This window comes from Abrus precatorius, unplaced genomic scaffold, assembly GCF_003935025.1.
Source record: "Abrus precatorius isolate BTA unplaced genomic scaffold, Abrus_2018 Scaffold10, whole genome shotgun sequence".
Lineage (NCBI taxonomy): Eukaryota > Viridiplantae > Streptophyta > Magnoliopsida > Fabales > Fabaceae > Abrus > Abrus precatorius.
The window spans coordinates 20315721-20327948 of NW_020874292.1; the positions used below are offsets into that span (position 1 = coordinate 20315721).

Consider the following 12228-nt stretch of genomic DNA (forward strand, 5'->3'; position numbering starts at 1 on the left):
AAGAATCTGTCATCTTTTGTTTAAAATTCAATTATACTTTGAATTAGTTTTTAATTTTTTTATAAAATTTAATTATTAATATTTTTAAATATTTAAATTTAATTTTCATCATCAATTATTTTTGTTAAATAATAAAAATTTACTTAAAATTATTATTATTTTAAATGTTATATTTATCTTTTATATATATAATTTATTTTAAAAGTTAACTAAAGATTTTTTTAACTTTTTAAATTAAAAATTTTGTTTGATTATTATTTAATAAATAATTATTTTAAATAAAATTAATTAATAAAAATATAAATATATTTGTACAAACTCATGCAATGCACAAGTATATTTATTAGTATATTATTATAAATTTTATATAATATTTTATAAATATTTATATTAATCAGTAATTACTTCAATAATTTATTATTAAATAATTATTTAAATATTATAATTTTTTATTTAATTTTAGAAAATTTAAATTTTTTATTTAATCCTCATAAATATAATGATTTTTATGTAATTTTTTAAAAATAAAAGATTAAATAAAATTTATCATATCAATAGAATCAGATAATAAATAAATAATTTATAGAAAATTCATTAAAAAATATTAAATTTATTACAAAATAAAAATATAGTTCAGTTTAAAAAATTATATTAAATATTAATAAGATATGGTGACATTATTTTTTTATGGTTTATATGCATTTTTTATTTTTATATGAAACTTAATTTTTATTTAGTTTCTAACAAATATTTATAAGCAAGTTACTAAATGATTTGTATTCTAAATGGTTGTATAACACCGTATATTGTATTTAAATATTTTATTTTTATATGTAATATTTTTATATTATAGTTGTTATATATAAAATAATTTTAGACAAAAAATTTTAAACTATAAAAATTATAATAAAAAATTATTGATTAAGATATGTCAAAATAAAATATATTATTAAATGAATTTTTTATAAAATAAATTTTTTATTTTATAATTACATTTTTTCATATAGTATAATAAAAAGGTATTTAATATAAGATAATGAAAATTAACATCGGAAATTATTTTAAAAAAGTATCTATAGAATTTTACGAGAGTAAATTAAAAAGTCAGGTTACATGAAGACTGAAATAGTATTGATTTATTTTACCAAGAATCATCGTGTTACTTTTGTCTTTTCGAAAGAGTAGGGGAAGGGAAAAGTCGAATATGATTACTTGCAAGGATAGCGCGTATAATTTGAACACTCCATTTCCAGGGCCCATGTGAGCGAAACATTGACACCCTGCCCACCCCCAAATCTCTGAATCGCGAAAACCCTAAACATTTCGTCTCTCAGTTTAATCCAATCAGATTTTCACCCACCATGAAGCTCCTTGAATCGAAGAACCGAACAGAGTCATCTGAAAACCTTTCACATTGCGTTCCACCGCAAAAGAAAACTAGGGATTTGCCCAACTTAACTGAATGCCATGGTTGTGGCTTCAAGGTTGACGTTTGCACTGGTAAGAACAGGCTCCGAACCCTTTATAGCGAATGGCGTGTAGTTCTTCTCTGCAAAAATTGTTTTTCCTCTGTTGAATCTTCCCAAATTTGTTCCTATTGTTATTCTGAAATGTCTTCCGAGTCTTTTCGTTGCGTCCAGTGTCAGCATTCTGTGCACAAAAGTTGTTTCTTAAAGTACAAGCACGCTGCTCCGTGGTCCTACGCATGTTTGGGCTCTGATTTTTCTGTTTGTGTGGATTGTTGGATTCCTAAACCCTTGGCAATTTCTAGAAGAAGAAGAAAAAGGAAAAGAGTGAAGAGTGGGGTGGTTGAGAAAAAGGGTAGAATTATGCTAGATAAAGGGTGTTCTAGGGTTTTGCGGGGAGGAAATTTGGTGAGGTCTATGGAGGATGTGGTTGAAGATGCTAACCGTGCTGTGGAGGAGAAGGTTGAAGCTGCTGCTAGGGCTAGAGATGAGGCAATGAAGAAAGCTGTGGTGGCTAAAAGAGCTGTTGAGCTGGCAAACAATGCTTTGAGTATAGTAGCAAATAGGGAAGAGAGCAGTCTGAATCTGCCTCCCAAGATGGATTCTATTAAGGTTCTTGATGGTTCTGAGTTGACTTTTGAGTTGCATCCACATTTGGATAACTTGCCAAAGATTTCCAACGGTTGCTTTTTATTGAATACAAGTTACTTGGATACTCCAAAGAGGTGGGCTTCTAGTGTTGATTCATCCTGCAAGACGTCTGACTCAAGGAATGCTAGTGCTAGTGATAAGCATGAAGTATCCAATGATAATAAGCTATTGGATGACTTCTGTAAATCTTTATGCAGCAAGCCTCTGATTTCTGTAGGGTCTTTGGACAGTGATTCTTCAACTGATCTGAGTCTTCTCTGCATGGGCAGAAGTGGCATGAAAACTGGTTCAAAAAATGGTGAGCACTCTACTGAATTTGATGTTGAAGGAATTGGGGAAGAGCTGCTGAAGGAAGGGGAGGGTAGTTGTTCTGATCGACTGATAAACTTCAGTGAAGATAGTGGCATAGAACTTGATCGCAAGCAAGCAGATTCTTCTGCACTGCACAGGGAAGAGAGATGCAATGGGCGACCAGATCGCTATTTCTTGAAGTATAGTAGAAGAAATTGTGGTTTAAAACCAAATCTAGATTGTAAGCTCAAAATCCAGTTATTATAAGTTTTATCTTGAGAGTTAGGACTTAGGGCTGTCGGTGTTCCATTCAATTGTTTTGTGGAATTGAGAACAATATCTAGTGCTTCATGTCAGTCATTTAGTGCTTGTTTGCAATCATCAGCCTGTGAAAGTGGATATTATAGAGAGCCATCCTGGAAGGGAACATATATAGACAGTTTTTCTCTTCTTGCTTCCAGTTAAAACTTAAGGCCTTTGTTATTTTTTATGTTGATTATCATTTCTGATGTTTTTGCTCATCTGCTTTCTGCCTGTTCTTATGGAAAAATGAACAAGATTTTTTAAATACAATTGAAGTTATGTAGAGTTGTAGACTGGAAAGAGTCATAATGAAAAGAAAGTATTATTAATAATTTCATTGATGAAAAATTAGCTGTATAACATACTGAAAGTAGATTTTCATCTTACACCTGTTCACAGTTTTAAGCATTTTAAGGAACCCAATTTGTTAACAGATTTTTCTCTTGATTTTAGCCATCCTATTAAAGTTTGATTGCATAATCTATGAAATCTTTTACATTTTCTTTTGCTTTTTTCAGTGCTTCGTGAAATATTGCTGACTTTAGACCTCATAAAATGTTCAGGTAAGATTTTAGACGGACAAGACTCAAGATGAATGCATATTCTAAAAGTTATATCATTTCTGTTGGGCAGCTTTACAATGGATGGGAATGTTTTAGTAGTTCTTCTGTTGGCTGTATGTTGTAGTATGGAGGTGTTGTTTTCAACACATTTGTTAATAATGTACTATACCGGTGCTACTGTACCGGTGCAGCATGGCCATCTGCTGCCACAGGGCGTTTGTCACGTTGCAATGGTTGCGGATGGTTTGTGACCAAAACATGTAGAAGTTCGCGTGTGCTATCAGGCAATTTTGGGGAAAGTAAGAAAACTTTTTCTATTTTTTCTAAATGCACTGTTTTGATTACTTTTTTAAGGGTAGAAAGGTTTTTTACCTATATATATATATATATATATATATATATATATATATATATATATATATATCATAAAATTGATTTCATCTTCCTCCACACTCTTACTATCTGCATGAAAAGTCAGTCAGGACTTCAACAAGCGGTTTCTCCCCTTTTCACCAACTCACCCATTCCATTTTACCAGAGAAATCAGCTTGTCTAGAGGCTCATCCGCATCATTTTGCTGGAGAAATCAGCTTTTTTAGCTCCTCTTCTCCTCCGGCATCTCCTCTGCTTTTTGTTCACCAAAGAAATCAGCTTTTCTATCGTCTGCTTTGCTTTTCTTTTTGAGGTCTGTTATACTGTTCACTGATCACTCTTGCTTGAAGCTTTATTTTGCTATTCATCTTCTAATTTGTTGTTCAAGCTCTATTTTGATCATGCTCTGCTTTTTTGTTCACACATTACTTTACTATTCATGACTTCATGCCTTGATTTGCTGTTCATGTTCACGTTCATTGTTCACACTTGTTACTTGGAAAGTCAGGACTTGAACAATCCATGCTTTGTTTGTTGTTCCAAACTTCTAGTCCCCCTTCCATGGCATCTTCCTCACAAGACAGAAGCAAGGAGCTTCTACAATTGCTGTTTGTGGCTTGGTGAAGTCCACTGGAAAAAATATTGACATTGTTTGGCAATGGAAGAGCCATAAAGATATTAACAATAAAAGATAGTGTTACATGTGACTTTTGTTTAAAAACCTCAACAAGGGGGATAAGGGGAATATGAGTGCTTTCATTGGAGATTAAGAAGAAACTCGTTAAAGCATACCAACAAAAATTGGTTGAAAATGAAGAAGATAGAACTATTGAATTGAAGGAAGATGAAGATGAGGAGGAAGAGGTTCAAGAAATGCACTTTGTTCGGGTTGGAAAAAGATCTACAACTGAATCAATTAGTATTGGTTCAGCTGCGAAAAAGGGAAGAAATCCAAAAGACCCTTTGGATTTGCTACTCATGAAGAAGTCAAAAGCATCAATTTAATTGGAAAAAGTTCAAAGGCAAACAAACATCAAGGATGCTTGTGACGAAAAAGCAAGGGCAATGGTAATTCAATACATTCCAAAATTTTTCTATAGAAATTCAATCTCATTTAATGTTGTGAAGTCTAAAAGCCAAGTTCATAATCGAAGCAATTTGAAATTATGGTTCACACCTAAACCACCAAACTATTATGAAATGAGAATTCCTTTGTTGAAAAAGGAATTGGAACTAACAAAGGAGATTATGAAACCTTTGGAGGTAAAATGATTGAACTTTGATTGCTCTATTATGTCAAATGGATGGTCATATAGAAAAAATACGACATTGATTAATTTATTGGTTAATTGTCCATGTGTTATTATGTTTTGGTTAGTAAGAACTTGAACTTAAGTATTATACACCATACAAAAATTTATTTTTATTATTTTTATCTTATATAATAAATTCTTTAAATCTTGTCTTAGGTAAATATTTCTGAGCAAAGAGACCACCTATTTTGAACTCTTGGTGCATTGTTTAGACTTGATGTTAGAGGACACTAGGAAGATTCCAAAAGTCAAAATGACTATACAAAGAGGTTATTATCTTGTAAGATTCATATACAACCATTCCTTGGCTTTGAAATTGATGAGGAAGTTCACAAAAAAGATGAAATTGGTTAGACATGGAGTCACTAGATTTGCAATAACATTCCTCACTTTGCAAAAGTTGCATAAATATAAAAGCAACCTTAGAAAAATGTTCACTTCGAATGATTGATTGAAATCAAAGATAACAAAAAAGACTAAGGATAAGAAGGCAACTGACAATGTTTTTTATGCTTATATTTTGAAATGAAGTCTTGCATACTCTTAAGGTGATAAAGCCCATTACACTAAAGCTTGTAGACAATGGAAAATGCCAAAATATGAAACAATGGATAGAGTTAAGGAAGCCATTAAAAGAACTTTTAATAAAAATGAAGAGAATTATAAGTATGTATTTGAGATCATTGGTAGAATGTGAGAATGTCAACTTCATCACCCTCTACATGCTGTAGGTCATTTCTTAGATCTTATATTCTAATATTTCAATCCAAATATTGAGTTTGATCCTGAAGCGACATATGTACTAACATATGTACTATACAAGGGCATTAAGAGATGGAGTACCTCTGAAGAAGAGGTGGATAAAATTACAATTGATCAGACCATGTATAGAAGAGTTAATGAAATCTTTAGTTTGAATGTAGCTATAAGACAAAGGCATACTTTGACTTCTAGTTAGTGTAAATCAAAAGAGTTTAATTTTCTTTTAATGTTGTTTGTTGTTTTTTTAATTAAATAATGCCAATTATTTTAATTGCATTATAGTTGAATGGTGGAAGAATTATGGAAATCAAGGTCCAATTTTGTAAAAGCTACCCTTTAAGGTGTTGAATTTAACTTGTAGGTCATCAAGTTGAGAGAAAATTTTTGAACATGTAAGTAACTAAGTTTTAATTAATAGTTTTTTTTTTAGATTTATATTAATTGGTTTAAAAAAGATACTAATATTTTCTTAATTAATGATTATATTCATTCTAAAAAGAGAAATAAATTAGACTGCGAGAAATTGCAAGATTTGGTCTATATCAAGTATAACCAAAATATATTAGATCATTATAACAATCGTGATGTGATTAATCTTATTACTTTGGATAATATTGACGATTACAATGAGTGTGGTTATTGAAAAAATGAGAGAAGGAGAAAATAGGGATGAGATCTTACTAAAGATAAGTTGATCTTTGATGATGATAATTTAATTTGGAGAATTGTTGGTGAAGCTACAAGTGCTGATAAGTTTGCTCTTTACACTAGAGAACAAACAATATTTCTGCTTCTTACACTATGACAATAAACAATATTGAAAAAAAAATTTGTTATTACCTCTAGCTCTAGAAAGAGGAAGGACATTGTGCAAGATGAAGAGAAAAAAATTAAAGTAAATGAAGAAACTAGAGAGGAAGAGGAAGCACACATCTATAAAAGTAGTAGTGCAGAGGGGGCAATATAAAGGAAGATGCTTTTTTTTATCAAAGATAGAATCTGACTATATTAGGGTCAAGGGAGGAATCAGTTTTAGACTTCAACTTGATCATATGAAAGCAGTTTTTGTTTAATAAAACACTCATGCAGTAGTTCTCTTATCCTGATTTGATCAGTTGTGGCTCATGTTGGTTCTTTCTGATTGTATGTTGTCTTTTGACTGTTTTCACCAATTACTTAAAAACACTTCTCCACAGAAGTAGGATTTTTAATAACCTCCTTGGTTAGAGATTGTAACGCGAGTCTCATCATTAAAGCAGATTGTTTACTTCCTATTCTAAAATCTCATTAACTCTTCTGGTCACTAAGAATACTTTTCTTTTGAATAGTATGGGTAGGTCTTGTTTCATGAAGTTGCTGTTATACCGTTCCTATAAATCTCGTGCTTGACTCAACCGTTCATTTATCCCATTGTCTCATCTCAGTGTTGAGTCTTGTCAGCACTAGGACTTAAAATTATAGTTACGTGCACACTTTCAATGGTGAAAATGCTCTCCAGCTCTTTATGGATCTTGTAAAGGATTGGACAAGTTTATTTTGCCACAAACTAAAATTGGTTGATCGCGATCCAAGAATGTAGTCATTTTGGGCAACACTGGGTTATCTCTGTTGTTTATTATATTTCGTACCAAAATTAGCATTAAGAGCTATTATCTTCCTATTCCATCTCTAAGGTTGGAGCATTTCTCTAAGTTCATATGGCTTCTAAAATGGGCACTATACATGTATTCATTCACATCTGTCATACAAATATGATTTGCTTCTCATGCTTTGCCCCCAAGTGTTACATAACTTCTATGAAGTCAGGTCTTACACTTGTACAATAGACATATAATCAAATAATTCAAACAATATTTTCTTTTCGAAAACTTTGCAAGCCAACGTATCTATTGGTAGCTAACATAGTTGGCGATACTTAATTTCAAAACCGAAACATCGCACTTTGATAATAACATCTTCCTTTGTCAAGTTACTTATCTATTTAATATCCCACTGTTTCTTTCAGATTTCAAAACACCTAATACAAGGTCTTGTGTGAAGGTTGGGGAATGGTTGGCCATGGCTATCACTTTTGGTTGAACCAAACTTTTGAGCTCTGCAGGGACCCATTATTTTCGCATCCCTCATTTTCTTTTCTCTCTCTATTGCACTCGTATGACATTTTTTTGTTGCTTTTGAAATTTAATTTTTGGTAAAGACTTTAACACGTTCTATAAATTTAATTCTTAAAAAAAGAGGGGAGTTTAAAAAGAAATTCTCCTCTGCTGGAACGGAACAGTAAATCCTGCGGTCCCTTATTTTTTATAAGGATAAAGGATCAGCAGTCATCACTTGCATTCATTGAGAAAGTTTGGTTCTCATATGGGACCACCGTACAATAAAACTCTGCCTTTAGTATCCTCCACTGAAGGTAGTTTTATTTTATAAATGATGAAACTCTTTTTTGAATATTCTCTACTCAAAGACAATCTTATTTTAGTCAACTAAGACCACTAACATGAATAATTATTATCAATAAGTAATTCAATTTGAGCTGAGTAAAATTACTGTAAATGACAAAATTCTTTTTTCAAGTATTTAATATAATTATATTTACTAGGACTCAAACTTGAGACTATAAATTAAGTTAAAATAACTCTCTACCAGTCAATTTACGTATTTAGTAGTTATTATATATTTTTGTTTTTCTTTTTTAAAAATAAAAGTATTTTTGGCTTATTCGTTGTGATGAAGTATTTGATAACCAAATATCTTTTTTCTCTTTCTATTAATATTTTAAAGTTATAATACACAAATTGTTTTTAAATTTGTAATATGTTCTTTATTTGTTTTATCCATTATCTCTCTTAATTATTAATTATTTAATTTCTTATTTATTATTTTAATTAATGTTTCTTCTTGCATTGTTTTTCTCTCTTTTTGATGTGTGTAAAATAAATATGCATGTGAGAAATTGATAAAATGAATATTACCTATAATTTTTGAAAAATAGACAAATAATTTTTTTTTTAAAAGGGTTAGAAAAGAAATGAGATGTACAATATAAATAAAAATGGAAGAACTGTACAAATATAATCAAAGAATTAAAACCATGTAATATCTTAATTATTTATGTCAAATTTAGTTAAAAATAAACAATTATAACAATATAATTAAAAAATTTAATTTTGTATATTTTAAAATATATAAAATTAATTTTTATATATAAATAAAATATTATATAATTTGGATTAATATAAAATTTTGTGAATGTGATATATATGATAAAGTTATCTAATAAAAATAATACGAAAGGACAAAAAAGTTTATGCAAGTTACATCAACGTAAGTTAATCAGTCTTTAAATTTAATTATTAAACTTTTACTTATTTTGTTTTAGGTACAAAGTTTTAACATGATTTATTATTTGATATATGTGTGTGTATGCCCGTGTCATTGTTGAATCTAAAATATATTAACATTCTTGCAGTCATATATCGTCTATTTATTTGGATTCATATCCTCTTGAGCTTAAATTTCTGCATATATCACTTTCAATTTCTAGTTTCTTCTTGAAATTATTTTCAGCATGATGTGCCTTCGATATTCTTGTCTTGAAGCCAGATGGGACTACATATTCAGCCATTGGCCATGGAATTATTCCTTAAGACAAGTTATTCCCTTCGGATACTCCTTCAAGCTAATCTTATCTCCACTTAATAAAAAAACTTTATCCTTTAGCAAAATAAAAACTAGTTTTTTTTTAAAAGAAGTAAAATAAAAATAAAAATAAAAAGTATTCAAACATTAAATCCTTTGAAATTAATATTTTGATATATTTAAACAATTAAAATATCTCTCACACATAAGGCAGTGCCGCAACTCTTTACCCTGAATAGTTCCAAATCTATGAAGTTCAGAAATTATGATAATTTTTTTGTTCAATTATACACTAATTCTTATAGTTACATTTGTTTACAAATTAGTTTTTATATTTAAAAATCTTCATATTTTAATCCATGTCATTTATGTTTTAGTCTTTACTGATATTAGTGTTATAACAATATAAAGTAAAACAAAATAAAATACTCATATAGGGACTAAAATATAAGTTTGTTTAAGTATATGGGTTAATTTATAAATGAGTATTAACTATAAAGATTAAATATATATTTTAACAAATATTTATTTTTGCTAGACTTGACTAGAAAAAATAAAAATGAAATACCACATAAAAGAATTGTAAATTTTTTAAAAATTAAAAATTCATATATAAGTCAAAAATTATTTATGGTTTAAGATCATATTAATTGATAGAACTTATTAATTTGGTGAATACATAAACAATAATAATAATCATTATTATTATTATTAATAATAAAATACTAATAATAATTCACATATGATAAAAAAAATTATTACCGTTGAAAAAAAAAAGATATGCCTATATATTTCTTTTAAAAAATAAAATATCTAATTGATAGAAAAAAGTAACATAAAGAATTACTTACTTATATTATGATAGAAAAGTTATGATTTCATTCGAATGATAAAATTGATGTCAAAAATTGAGTAACAAATCAACTTTACATTTAAATATAATTATGTATTAAAAAATTATAATAAAAATATTAATATTGATATTTTATCTATTCCTCTAAAAATAGGATAAAAGGTAAAATATAAATGTGGGAATGCACCAAATAAAGAACAAAGAAAGAAAGAAAGAAAAACAAGTTGAACCATTAAATCTTTTTTGGAAAATACATATGATTGTGAAGGCAAATACTTTGTTGGATTCTGTTTGGATTTTATTTGAAAGCTTGAAAATCTGCCCACCAAGAGTAAAGGGAAGATTTAGATCTTCTGATTTTATTTTTTCTTAACAACAATAAATGATAATATAAATCTATTAAATAAAGAAAAATATTTTCTTTTAATATAACTAATAGACTTAATAATAAATTAGAATGAGTATTTACATGATAAGAATGATGTTTATTCTCTTAAATAATATCATATAGTACTAGTTAATGTTTTAAATTGTAATTAAGGAAACTTCTAAGTCTAAACTTTAATATTGAAAATAAAATTTTGATTAAATGCAGCTGATGCGGTTATAATTAATATTTGAGTGTGCAGTTTGTAACCTTAATCCCAGCATGAAATAATCCCAATCCACATCACCACATGCATTTTGGAGAGTGGCTATGTTACAAATTAAGTCCTTTAATACTTTTTCTTAATAAAACATATAATAACTCAAGGAGTACCCAAAAAGCCAAGAAAGGAAATCCACCTAGCCAGGCAATTAGATGAAAAAAGAAAGCAAGAAACAAAAAAACACAGTACTAGACTACTAGCTAAAGTGTAGTTAGAAGTCAAAACCTAAAAGGCTTGTAACAATTAACCCCATTCAAAGTCCAGCTGATCCAAATAACCTGGTAAGGCCAAATGTAGTGGCCAAAGCCATCCAACCTCCAATTAGCACTCTGACACAGGACTTTATCACTGGTGTTTTTCCTAGCACTGCTCCTGCCCCTCCAAATACAAACAACGCCAAACTAGTCACAGAAACAACAACAGCTAGCCTAATCTTATAGCCCCTAATGAATGCAGCTGCTAGAAGTGGCACCACAGCACCCGCAGAAAATGCAAGTGCTGATGCTATAGCAGCCTGAAATGGATTTGGTAGTTTCTCCCTTTGAGTTTCTAATTCACCTACATGACCAATAGTAACTTGTTTATCTCTTTTTATTTTAGCCATCTCTATGTCATACTGAGTATACACAGAGACAAATTCTCCAATTGCCATGCTACAAGCCCCAGCTATTAAGCCTGCAAAGCCAGCAAGAAGCATGGCTGTGATGTTTTCCTTAACAGCTCCAACACCCATCATCAATGATGCAACTGAGACCAACCCATCATTGGCTCCCAACACAGCTGCTCGGAGCCATTGTGCCCTCTGAGAGTAGTCAACGTTGCTCTCTTCAACATCTTGGATTGGTTTTGGCTCACCACCATTTGCATTGATGGGAATCTCAACATGGTTAAGTGATATTTCATTAGTTTTATGATCACCAAGGGAAGCCATGAAGGAACGAATTGAAGGTAAAATAAAGTGGAGAATATACTATTAGATAGAAAATAAGGAGGAATACAAATATTGAGAGCTTGTGGGTATTATATTCGAATGCAGGATATTTATAGAGGGGTGATGGCAATGTTTAGCACAATAAATGGACTTAAATAATGATCAAGGAAAGGTGTTAGTGTGGAGGGCACTAGGTACGAGTGGTGACTTTAACGAATGAATCCGGTTCGCGTTTAACAATTTGTCACTGAAAGTGGATTCATCACACATATTCCTCATCAATTTTAATTAATATCATTCGTCTTAGGTGGTTCAATTAATCTTATTTTTAATTATATACGTGGTTCAAATAATCTTTTTTATATAGTTTAGTTTATTATTTGAATTTGATAGATGTGGAGAATAGGAAAATAAGAAGAATATTTTTATAATGA

At 29.8% G+C, this 12228-nt stretch overlaps 2 protein-coding genes across 3 annotated transcripts; one reads left to right on the forward strand and one right to left on the reverse strand.

Moving 5' to 3' along the window:
• The first annotated feature begins 1221 nt into the window (after positions 1 to 1221).
• On the forward strand, positions 1222 to 7931 carry LOC113852551. Of its 2 annotated transcripts, XM_027482859.1 has the most exons (4): positions 1222 to 2649; positions 3275 to 3573; positions 3813 to 4714; positions 7727 to 7931. In XM_027482859.1, the coding sequence occupies exons 1-2, from the start codon at positions 1362 to 1364 to the stop codon at positions 3304 to 3306; spliced, it is 1320 nt and encodes a 439-aa protein (XP_027338660.1). In that variant the 5' UTR covers positions 1222 to 1361; the 3' UTR covers positions 3307 to 3573; positions 3813 to 4714; positions 7727 to 7931. The 2 variants fall into 2 exon arrangements, with proteins under 2 accessions (XP_027338660.1, XP_027338659.1); XM_027482858.1 differs by lacking the exon at positions 7727 to 7931 and having other exon boundaries at positions 3749 to 4985.
• A 3185-nt stretch (positions 7932 to 11116) lies between these two features.
• On the reverse strand, positions 11117 to 11692 carry LOC113852811 (vacuolar iron transporter homolog 4-like). The gene has a single exon (XM_027483185.1). The coding sequence runs from the start codon at positions 11597 to 11599 to the stop codon at positions 11117 to 11119; it is 483 nt and encodes a 160-aa protein (XP_027338986.1). The 5' UTR covers positions 11600 to 11692.
• Between the last annotated feature and the right edge of the window lie 536 nt (positions 11693 to 12228).

Bases quoted from the DNA above. Each gene is read 5' to 3' on its own strand.
- LOC113852551 (XM_027482859.1), top strand. From the start codon at position 1,362: ATGAAGCTCCTTGAATCGAAGAACCGAACAGAGTCATCTGAAAACCTT. The intron at 2,650-3,274 runs GTAAGCTCAAAA...TAAAATGTTCAG, and splicing joins TTTAAAACCAAATCTAGATT to GTAAGATTTTAGACGGACAA.
- LOC113852811 (XM_027483185.1), bottom strand. From the start codon at position 11,599: ATGATGGGTGTTGGAGCTGTTAAGGAAAACATCACAGCCATGCTTCTT.